The sequence below is a fragment of the Pongo pygmaeus genome, chromosome 13, assembly GCF_028885625.2.
Source record: "Pongo pygmaeus isolate AG05252 chromosome 13, NHGRI_mPonPyg2-v2.0_pri, whole genome shotgun sequence".
In the NCBI taxonomy this organism is placed as follows: Eukaryota; Metazoa; Chordata; class Mammalia; order Primates; family Hominidae; genus Pongo; species Pongo pygmaeus.
In genome coordinates this window covers 86,820,206-86,832,170 of record NC_072386.2, presented here as the reverse complement: position 1 = coordinate 86,832,170, position 11,965 = coordinate 86,820,206, and the positions used below count along the sequence as shown (strand labels likewise).

At 47.0% G+C, this 11,965-nt stretch overlaps 1 protein-coding gene across 6 annotated transcripts in view; it reads left to right on the top strand.

The window, feature by feature from the left end:
* The window catches only part of SLC35D2 (solute carrier family 35 member D2), a 70,342-nt gene continuing 58,377 nt past the window's right edge, over positions 1 to 11,965 (top strand). For 4 of the 6 annotated variants that reach the window (XM_054502492.2, XM_063649713.1, XM_063649712.1 and 1 more), the window contains exon 1: positions 8 to 235. In XM_054502492.2, the coding sequence (XP_054358467.1) occupies positions 78 to 235 (158 nt within the window). In that variant the 5' untranslated portion in view covers positions 8 to 77. Of the gene's footprint in view, positions 236 to 11,965 lie in introns of all 6 variants that reach the window. The other 2 variants (XR_008504693.1, XM_054502491.1) reach the window with 1 other exon arrangement.

Genomic DNA, 11,965 nt, shown 5'->3' with positions numbered 1-11,965 from the left:
CTCTTCCCCGGCCCGGCCGGGCGGGACCAGTGCGCTGCTGGGGCTGGCGGGCGGCGGGGTCCGCGGGGCCGCAGGAGATGACGGCCGGCAGCCAGGCCGAGGCCGAGGGCGCTGGCGGGGAGCCCGGCGCGGCGCGGCTGCCCTCGCGGGTGGCCCGGCTGCTGTCGGCGCTCTTCTACGGGACCTGCTCCTTCCTCATCGTGCTGGTCAACAAGGCGCTGCTGACCACCTACGGGTGAGGCGGGGCCCGGGGCCGGGGGGGTCTGCGGGAGTGAGGGGCTGCCCTTGTCCTCCGTGCGCTTCAGCGGCGCCCGGGACAGGGCGGGTAGGGACAGGGACCCTCGAGTCTCAGCTGGGCACATTGGTCGAGTTTCCCAGGCGCCCTCCAGAACTCGCTCAGCTTTCTACACTCAGGCCACAACCTGAGAAAGTCGTTCTCTTCCTGAGCGCTCCTGCCCTGCTGCGAGGCGCCGTGTCCTAGGTGGGCTGGTAGAGCTCAGACAGATTCTTTCACACACCCAGCGAGCTGAAAACAGGGATTCAAATGCCTGCTTCAAAGGACGCAATTCCTTACACAGATCTCCATGTTCAACGGTCAGGTATTCCTGAGCCAGTAAGTCTGTATTGATTGACTATTCATTCTCAGATGACCAGCGTGTTCATGGAAAACTCGGGAAAACAATCGGAAGTTCATATGAAGTACTTTTTTGGATTAGTGTGAAGTAAACCAGCAAATTTGTGCTGCCTTGAACCTATTTGTAAGGACTAGAAAATTCTGCTTAATTCTGCTACCATTGTAGCGGCACTGACAAAATTGTGGATTTAGACCCAGCTCCACCGGTTAACAGCTGTCTCTTTGGACCAGTCTCACGGTCAGCAATTTTTTTCAGATGCAGAAAAACTGAATGATTACAATCGTGTTAATTACCTTCCAGGGCTCTGCACGAGCTGTTATATGTGAAGGCTCTTTGTAAACTCTACTATGTTACAAGAATGTGCCATCAACATTTTAGAGCCCAAAGAGACCTAGAGAGTATCTTAGCTAGAGAGTATCTTAGAGTATCAGCTTTCTTATTTTATATATATATATATATATATATATATATATATACAGATTCAGCTTATGTGGGTCTCAGTTTTCTCGAATATAAAATACGAAAGCTGAGACTGGCTGAGGTGGTTTGCACCTGTAATCACAGCATTTGGGAGGCCAAGGCAGGCATATATATATATATAGTGTGTGTGTGTGTATAATATTTTTTTTGAGACAAGGTTTCACTCTCTTGCCCAGGCTGGAGTGTAGTGACACAATCATGGCTCACTGCAGCCTCGACTATCTGGGTTCAAGCAATCCTTCTGTTGCAGCCTCCAGAGAAGCTGGGACCATAGGTGTGCACCACCGCACCAGCAATTTTTTTGATTTTTTGTAGAGGTGGGGTCTCAGTGTGTTTCCAAGGCTGGTCTAGGCCTGCTTTGGCCTCCCAAAGTGCTGTGATTACAGGTGCAAACTATCTCATCCAGCCTCACCTTTCTTATTTTATATTCGAGAAAACTGAGACCCACATAAGCTCGATTGGTTGTACCTCCGACAGATATTTATTAAGCACCTACTAAATACTGAGCCCATTGCAAGCACCAGGGAAGCCTCTGTGAACAGCACAAAGTCTCTGCTCTGGAGATTCTGCTTCAGTGGTGGAGACAGAAAATAAACAAGTAGGTTCATGAATAAACGAGACACTTTCAGATCTGATGTGAGAGTGCCTGGGCTGGAGTAGCTGTCACAGAACATTCCAGGTAGAAGTGAGCATCAAGTGTACAATGTGCTGAAGTGGGCATGAGCTTGGCTGCTGGAGGAACAGAGAGAAGGTCACTGTGCCTGGGTGAGGAGGTAGGCAGGGAAGGCAGGAGTCAGCTCTTTCTCTCATTTTCTATAGCTTTCACTAAGCACTTGTGATGTACCAGCACTGTTCGAGGAGAACAGTGTTTTCCCACTGTTCTTGGGAAAGAGAATTGAAGAGAGCAGATCAGAATCCTTAACTTCACGGAGCTGCATCCTTGTGGACCAATAAATGAGCCAGTAACATTAACATTATGTCAGATGTGACCAAGGTGCTGGGGAAAAAATAAAACAGGAAAGGGAGAGAGGGAGGGGAGAGTATGCAGTGTGAGCATGATCAGTGGAGCCTCAGGAGGAGGTGGCATTGGAGCCAAGACCGGAGTGAGGTGGGGACATAAGCCACACTGGGGGATGGGGGAAGAGCATTCCAGGCCCGGAGGAGTGAAGAGTTTGAATGGGAATGGTAGCAGATGGGGTCTGAGAGTAATGGATTGCTGGCCTGTGTGGGGCCTTGGGAGGCCACCACCAGGGCTCTGGCATCAGCTCTGAATGAGATGGGAGCCACGCAAGGTGTTGGGCAGGGGAATTACATGATCTAAATCACTCTGGCTGCTTTGTTGAGAGCCAATATCTGGGGACCAGGGTGGAAGGATGAGACTGGATAAATAGTTGTAGTTTCATGCTAAATGCAATTAGAAGTCCCTTGGAAGGTTTTGACATGGGAGTGACCTGACACAATTTGTGTGATTAAAAAGATCTCTCTGGCTGGCAGGCGGGTGGAGAACTGACAGTACTGGCATCAGGGAGAGGGGCTAGAAGCCACTGCAGGGCTGCAGGTAAAGACGGCATGGACTGGGCAGGGCATAGCAGCGGAAGTAAAAGGAATGGATGGATTTGGGATATTTTTTGGTGATCTTGTGGCCGTCAGTATTCTTGGCAAGGTCTCTCCAGTGTGTTGCAGCCTGCTGCCTGGTGTCCATGGGAAACACAGCCCTGCCTCAAGGAAATGAACATGGACATACTGTACCTAAACCTGGAGCATTTGACATGGAAGCTAATGAAGGAAAAAGAAAACTTAAACACTTAGGATAAAAAAAAGAAAAAAGGCCGGGCGTGGTGGCTCACACCTGTAATCCCAGCACTTCGGGAGCCTGCGGTGGGCAGATCATGAGGTCGGGAATTCGAGACCAGCCTGGCCAGCATAGTGAAACCCTGTCTCTACTAAAAATACAAAAAAAAAAAAAAAATTAGCTGGGCATGGTGGTACACACCTATAATCCCAGCTACTTGGGAGGCTGAGTCAGGAGAATCACTTGAACCCAGGAGGCAGTGGTTGCAGTGAGCTGAGATCACACCACTGCACTCCAGCCTGGGCGATAGAGCGAGACTCAGTCTCAAAAAAAAAAGAAAAAATACCAGAAAATGAAAATGCTATTGATGGGCTTGTTTGGGAGTGGCCAGTCATTATGCAATGATGGTTGAAGATAAGTCTTCATTTTGTGCACTTGAGTGAGCAGGGTGCTGACTGACCATGGCAGTCAACACCTCCAAAACCCAAGTCCTCTTATTGGAAGCAGGCACCAGCAAACCATGGTCAGTGCTTTGAAGATGAAGGGCAGTATTTAACCAGGAAGACTTATGATATAAGACACCTCCTAAGAAAGGCTCTAAGGGCCGGGCGCGGTGGCTCACGCCTATACTCCTAGCATTTTGGGAGGCTGAGGTGGGTGGATCACCTGAGGTCAGGAGTTTGAGACCAGCCTGGCCAACATGGTGAAACCCTATCTCTACTAAAAATACAAGTATTAGCTGGGTGTGGTGGCGGGCGCCTGCAAAACCAGCTACTCGAGGGGCTGAGGCAGAGAATCGCTTGAACCTGGAAGGCGGAGGTTGTGGTGAGCCGAGATCACGCCATTGCACTCCAGCCTGGGTGACAGAGTGAGACTCTGTCTCAAAAAAAAAAAAAAAAAAAAAAAAGACTCTAGCCTTTCTATCTTTAAATTATTGAGTTTCATGATTGAAGGAGAAAACAGAGTTCTTGCCTTAGGAAGGCCAAAACCCTCATAATCCTTTTAAATAAACATTCCACATTTCTGTAATGTAATATACAGTTGGAGAACCCTGTTCACATAACATTGTTCATTCTTTCCTCTCAAAATGCCTTAAGCACACATTATTGAGGGGAGGAGGACTGGGTTGATGTGGTTACAACAATAAACCGTAGAAATCGGATCCAAGTATGAGCTGTCTGAGGATAGAACGTTGTGTTGTAGGATAGAAGAAAGGACCTTTTGGTAGTTACCTAATTCACAGGGTCATGGGAATGTAGCTCACGGGATGCTTTTTCCTCTTTCATTTTGGGCAGATTGTTTCTGGTCAGGGTACAAAATGTATGGGTGATCTTAGTGATTTGTTAGTTTTATAATTCATTGTAATGCCAGATTTACCTGGTTGGACAGAGAGGCCTTTGAAGGCTGTGAACTGTGAGAACCTATTGGGGCGAGAGGGGAAAATAAGGGCATTTCAGAGTTTGTGGCCAGTTGGTTATGTCTTTTTTTTTTTTTTTTTTGAAACGGGGTCTCACTCTGTCACCCAGGCTGAAGTGCAGTGGCACCATCACAGCTCACTTCAGCCTCTACCTCCTGGGCTCAAGTGATCTTCCCACCTCAGCCTCCTGAGTAGCTGAGACTACAGGATTGTACCACCACACCCGGCTAATTTTTGCATTTTTTTTTTTCTTCTGTAGAGAGGGGTTCTTGCCATGTTGCCCGGGCTGGTCTTGAACTCCTGGGCTCAAGCAATCCATCCGCCTTGGCCCCTTGAAGGGCTGGGATTACAGGTGTGAGCCCCCGCGCCTGGCTTGGTTATACTCTTGGTCCTTTGGGATCAAGTTCATAAGGGTTGTACAGTTGTTCTGGAGTTGTGCAGTTTTTTCTCTTCTTTCTTTTGAGACTGGGTCTTGTTCTGTCACCCAGGCTGGAGTGCGGTGGCATGATCAAGGCTCACAGCAGCCTCTACCTCCTGGGCTCAGGTGATCCTCTCACCTCAGCCTCCTGAGTAGCTGAGACTACAGGTATGCACCACCACTCCTGGATCATTTTTGAAATAAAATTTTTTTTTTGAATTTTTAATTTTTGTAGAGACGAGGTTTTGCTCTATTGCCCAGGTTGATCTCAAATGACTGAGTCAAGTGATCCTCCTGCCTCAAGCCTCCCAAAGTGCTGAGATTACTAGCGTGAGCCACCACACCAAGCTGGTCTTTTCTGCCTTAACATTATATAATATTATACTCCTAGTCTATGACATGGAAGAATTTGCTAATGATGCTTAATAAAAATATCTAACTTTACTGTATTCATTTCAACAAATATTTGCTCACTATTTGCTATATATGTTTAGTATGCATCCAAAGGCTTTGAGGTTTTTTTTGTTTGTTTGTTTGTTTTGTTTTTTGAGACAGGGTCTTACTCTGTCACCCAGGCTGGAGTGCAGTGGTGCAATCTCGGCTCACTAGAACCTCTGCTGGCTCAGACAATCCTCCAAAGTCAGCCTCCTGAGTAGCTGGGACTGCAGGTGTACACCACCATGCCCAGCTGTTTTTTTTTTTTTTTTTAGAGATGGAGTCTCAGTATGTTGCTCAGGCTGGTCTCGAACTCTTGGGCTCAAGTGGTCCACCTGGTTTGGCCTCCTAAAGTGCTGGGATTACAGGCATGAGCCATCGTGCCTGGTTTAGACACAGTAATTTCCAAACCTGCCCAGTAGTCTCAATCACTTGGAGAGGTTTTTTTTAATAAAAGGTACTGAATTGGAATCCTCAGTGGTGGGAACTGGAATTCTGTATCCCAAACCAAAAGCAACTCCTAATGTGCTCTTACTTTAATGAGAACCTGACTCTGTCCTGAAGATGTTGCTTCCTTCATCCCCCTTGATGGAGCTGGATCTTTGCCTCAACCACTAGGCCTGGGCCAGGAGATGGGATTGGGTCCTCCTAGCTCCCAGCTGCTCATGTTCTGTTGAGACTCTGGATGTGCCATCCTTTCTGTCCCCTGTGGAATGCTGCCTGAGCTTCTGCTGACTGATTGTCTAAGTCTTAGCCTTCCTCTCCACCTAGCTCAGGTCACCCTTCCTGTGGCTTCAGAGCCCACACACTGAAGTGTCACAGTCTACTCTGGTCTCCAGCAAACTCTTCTGAACCTTGCTTCCCATGACTGCTGCCAGGATCCTCTCCTTACAAGTGTCAAAGTCAAAATAACAATGTGGAGACAAGGCTGTAAATTTAATGTTTTATTTGGGAAGAAAGAATTGCCATGTGAGTCATACATACAATCTGGGTGATCTTTGGTATGTCTGAAGAACAAAGAGAAGGTTCGAGGTTTTGCTGAAAAAGAAGAAATGTTGCATACTGCGCTGGGAGAAAGTTTATTGGCACTGTCAGTGTTTGGAGAGCTGGCAAGCAATGACTGGTGAGCAAAGGTGGTGGACAAAATTAGTCCTGGAGTTGCAGCAAGTGGTCTCAGAAGCTAGAGATAAAACTGGTTTCAGGTTACAACAAGCAGTTCCAGCAGTTGGGCTTGCAGAGAATTACATTCTTGGAGCCACATTTTGTACCCTGAATGCTTTTCCTACCTGGCTACTGTTTTAGTTTGGTATGACAAGAGTGGCCCGTTTCGGATGATCAGTGGTAACGCGAGTAACCGCACCTCTCCGAGATCTCCCCTGCAGGCTGTCCACACTTGGCTTCCCCAGGCCTCGTCGTCACTCCCTTCTTGCTGCTGTGACTGTGCCTCCTGGCGTTGTTTCCCTGCTTGGTCCGCTGAGAGCCACTCTAGGAGGGACACGTGAGACTCCTTTCTTCTCACTTTGGCATGCACTTGTCTTCTGCTTGCTTCTTTCAGCACTTGAGCAGCTCTGAGTGTTGTGAGCCGAAAACCACATCTGGCTGGCTGGTTTACTTTTAAATTGTTGACCCCATGGCTGGGCACAGTGGCTCACACCTGTAATCCTAGCACTTTGGGAGGCCGCGGCCGGTGGATCACTTGAGGTCAGGAGTTCGAGACCATCCTGGTCAGCCAACATGGTGAAACCCTGTCGCTACTAAAAATACAAAAATTTTTAGCCGGGCCTGGTAATCCCAGCTACTCAGGAGTGCAGTGGTGTGATCTCGGCTCACTGCAACCTCTCCCTCCTGGGTCCAGGCAATTCTCCTGCCCCAGCCTCCCAAGTAGCTGGGATTAATGGGCGCCCACCAACACTCCTGGCTTATTTATTTATTTATTTATTTTGAGTCAGAGTCTCTCTCTGTTGCCCAGGCTGGAGTACAATGGCACGATCTCGGCTCACTGCAATCTCCACCTCCTGTGTTCAAGCAATTCTCCTGCCTCAGCCTCCCAAGTAGCTGGGATTACAGGCACCCGCCACCATGCCTGGCTAATTTTTATGTTTTTTTTAGTAGAGACGGGGTTTCACCATATTGGCCTGGCTGGTCTCTTGGCCAGGCTGGTCTCGAACTCCTGACCTTGTGATCCACCCGCCTTGGCCTCCCAAAGTGCTGAGATTATAGGCGTGAGCCACTGCGCCCAGCCAGTTTTTGTATTTTTTTTTTTTTTGAGACAGAGTCTTACTCTGTCACCTGGGCTGGAATGCAGTGGCTCAATCTAGGCTCACTGCAACCTCCACCTCCCGGGTTCAAGCAATTCTCTTGCCTCAGCCTCCCGAGTAGCTGGGATTACAGGTGCCTGCCACTACGCCCAGCTATTTTTTTGTATTTTTAGTAGAGACGGGGTTTCACCATGTTGGTCAGGCTGGTCTCAAACTCCTGACCTCGTGATTCGCCTGCCTCAGCCTCCCAAAGTGCTAGGATTACAGGTATGAGCCACTGCGCCCAGGCAATTTTTGTATTTTTAGTAGAGATGGGGTTTCACCATATTGGCCAGGCTGGTTTTGAACTCCTGACCTCAAGTGATCCACCTGCCTCGGCCTCCCAAAGTGCTGGGATTACAGGAGTGAGCCACTGCGCCTGACTCCCCAGCTAATTTTTGTATTTTTAGTAGAGACAGGGTTTTGCCATGTTGGCCAGGCTGGTCACAAACTCCTGACCTCAAGTGATCCACCTGCCTTGGCCTCTCAAAGTGCTGCGATTACAGGCGTGAACCACCACACCCAGCCAGAATCAGAAGACTCTTGAAGGAGTTCTGCCCACATGATCTTCACTTCCTCATGTTCATATCTACAAGAACTCAGTTAAAACATTGGGGATACAGAAATGAGCAAAGAAGACAATAATAATTCCCACTACCTAGAATCAATACCTTTTTTTTTTTTTGAGATGGAGCTTTGCTTTTGTTTCCTAGGCTGGAGTGCAATGGCATGATCTTGGCTCACAGCAACCTCCATCTCCTGGGTTCAAGTGATTCTCTTGCCTCAGCTTCCTGAGTAGCTGGGATTACAGGCATGAGCCACCATGCCCAGCTAATTTTTGTATTTTTAGTAGAGACGGGGTTTCATCATGTTGGCCAGTCTGGTTTCGAACTCCTGACATCAGGTGATCCACCCACCTTGGCCTCCCAAAGTGCTACAATTACAGGCGTGACCCACTGCACCCAGCTGTCAGTACCTTTTTTAAGAAAAGTTATTCTGTTGTGATTATTATAAAGAATTCAGGTGGGCGGATCACCTGAGGTCAGGAGTTCAAGACCAGCCTGGCCACCGTGGCGAAACCCATCGCTACTAAAAATACAAAAATTAGCCGGGCATGGTGGTGGGCACCTGTAATCCCAGCTACTTGGGAGGCTGAGGCAGGAGAATGGCTTGAACCCGGGAGGCAGAGGTTGCAGTGAGCTGAGATTGAGCCACTGCACTCCAGCCTGGGCAACAGAGCGAGATTCAATCTCAAAAAAAAAAAAAATTCCAACAAAATAGAAAGATTAGGGTGAAATTAAAAAAAAATTTACTGTAATGAACATGAGGCAACAATTTCAGATATCTTTTTGGATGGATGGATATAGGTAAATAGGTGGAGACATAGAAACATAAATGAATTATTATTTTTTTTTTTTTTTGAGGTGGAGTCTCGCTCTTGCTCTTTTGCCCAGGCTGGAGTGCAGTGGTGTGATCTTGGCTCACTGCAAGCTCTGCCTTCCGGGTTCACGCCATTCCCCTGCCTCAGCCTCCCGAGTAGCTGGGACTACAGGCGCCGGCCACCACGCCCGGCTAATTTTTTTGTATTTTTTTAGTAGAGACAGAGTTTCACCATGCTAGCTAGGATGGTCTCGATCTCCTGACCTCGTTGATCCACCCACCTCGGCCTCCCAAAGTGCTGGGATTACAGGCGTGAGCCACCGCACCCGGCCTACTTTTTTTTTTTTTTTGAGACGGAGTCTCGCTTTGTTGCCAGGCTGGAGTGCAGTGGTATGATTTTGACTCACTGCAACCTCTGCCTCCCAGGTTCAAGCGAGTCTCCTGCCTCAGTCTCCCAAGTAGCTGGGACTACAGGCGCAAGCAACTATGCCCAGCTAAATTTTGTATTTTTAGTAGAGACGGGGTTTCACCATGTTGGCCAGGATGGTCTCTATCTCTTGACCTCGTGATCCGCCCGCCTTGGCCTCCCAAAGTGCTGGGATTACAGGCGTGCGTGAGCCACCACACCCGGCCAATGAATTACTTTTTATAAAGATGGATTCATATTATAGAAGCTATTCATTTATAAATTATTTTCTTTAATCCAAAAAGGAGTTGGAAATGGGGCCTTTGATTTAATTATTTAATTTTATGAGGATTACTTAGATTCCTCCTCTCCCAAACTTTTTATTTTGAAAAGTTTCAAGCATACTGAAAACGGGAAAGCAAAGGAGTGAACACGGCACACACAGTACTAGGATTCCCCTCCAGCCTTTGAAAGTAAGTTGCAAGCATCACAGCACTGCACTCCGAAATACTTCAGCTTGCCTCTCCTGAGATCTTAGGATATTCTCCTACATTGTATCATTTGACTTTTAACAAACTTAACAATAACTTCCTAAAATAATCTACTACCAAATCTATAATCATCTGGTCCCCCTAAAGCGAAGCTGAGGGAAAATTAATGTACAGAGCTTATTTGGGCTGAGGTTGAAGATTGCAGCCTGGGACACTTGAAACACTTCTGGGTTTCCTTGGGGAGTGCTCAGGAGAACAAAAGAGGCTCAAATTATTATTATTATTATTTTTTTGAGAGAGTCTTGCTCTTGTCGGCCAGGCTGAAGTGCAATGGCATGATCTCGGCTCACTGCAACCTCTGCCTCCCGGGTTCAAGCAATTCTCCTGCCTCAGCCTCCCGAGTAGCTGGGATTATAGGCACCCGCCACCACACCCGGCTAATTTTTGTATTTTCAGTAGAGATGGGGTTTTGCCATGTTGGCCAGGCTGGTCTCGAACTCCTGACCTCGTGATCCGCCCGACTTGGCCTCCCAAAGTGCTGGAATTACAGGTGTGAGCTACTACTCCCGGCCGAGAGGCTTAAGTTTTTAAAGAAAAAAAGGACATATCAGGGGAGGGGTGATTACAAAAGTGGTTTGTCAGGAATTCTCATTGTTTGCAGAAATAATATTGGTTAGTGATTGGCTACACATTGTTGAACTATAGGGTGTATGGCATTTTATGGCTACTTGGTATCGTTCTAGCTCCCACATAGCAAGTGGCTTTAAGAGGTAATTATTGGGCCGGGAGTTGTGGTTTATGCCTGTAATTTCAGCACTTGGGAGGCCGAGGCGGGTGGATCACCTGAGGTCAGAAGTTCAAGACCAACTTGGTCAACATGGTGAAACCCCATCTCTACTAAATATACAAAAATTAGCCAGGCGTGGTGGTGGGTGCCTGTAATCCCAGTTATTCGGAAGGCTGAGACAGGAGAATTGCTGGAACCCAGGAGGCAGAGGTTGCAGTGAGCCGAGATCGTGCTATTGCACTCCAGCCTGGGCAAGAGCGAAACTCTGTCTCAAAAAAAAAAAAAAAAAAAAAAAAAAAAAAAAAGGCCTGGGCGTGGTTGCTCATGCCTGTAATCCCAGCACTTCGGGAGGCGGAGGTGGGCGGATCACCTGAGGTCAGGAGTTCGAGACCAGCCTGGCTAACATGGTGAAACCGCGTTTCTACTAAAAATACAAAAAATTAGGCAGGCGTGGTGGTGCACGCCTGTAATCCCATCTACTCCGGAGGCTGAGGCAGGAGAATTGCTTGACCCTGGGAGGCGAAGGTTGCAGTGAGCTGAGATCATGCCACTGCACTCCAGCCTGGGCAACAGAGTGAGATTCCTTCTCAAAAAAAAAAAAAAAAAAAGAGGTAATTATTTAATTATTTAGCTCAAAGAGGAGCAATATGAATGCTGTTACATTCCAGGGCCTCTCTGGGACCTGATAATTCCTTAGATAAAAAGTTTCTTTTCTTCTTTTCCCCCCACAATCCCAGTTGTCCCAAAGATGTTTTTTATGGTTTTATGATCCAATCAAGGCTCATGCAATACATACAGGTTTGTCTTTTTAGTTTCTTTTAATGTGGATAAGTTCCCTATCCCACTCCCTCCCCGTAATATTGACTTTTTGAAAAGCCTGGACCAGTTGTTTTGTAAAATGTCCCATATTTTGGATTGTCCAGTTCATCTTTTGAAGTCTCAACTTACCTTCCTCATTTTCTAACTGAAAGTTAGATCTAAAGACTTCATTTCATTTGGTTTAAACATTTTTGGCAAGAATACTTGATAGCTACCCTGGGAATGTCGTCTCGCACCGTATCAGGAGTGGCCACAGCTCGGGTCATGCTGGCTGCACTTGAAGAGTTATTTAGATGGGTATCGCCATAGCATGCATGTGTGAAATTTAGTTTTAACTGAACTGAATGGAGAAAAGAGAAGTAGAATTTCAACTGAAAGAATTATTGACTTTCAAAGATATATATTTCTTCACTACAAGGATTAATATGTCTTAAAAGTCTTAAAAGATCCCTCTAAATATAAGAGGTCTAAGATCAATAAAAAATATTAAAAAGCTAAAGTTATTGAGTTTCTTTTAGACCCAATGTTTCAATTTTTTTTTTTTTTTTTGAGACAGAGTCTCGCTCTGTCACCCAGGCTAGAGTGCAGTGGCGTGATCTCAGCTCACT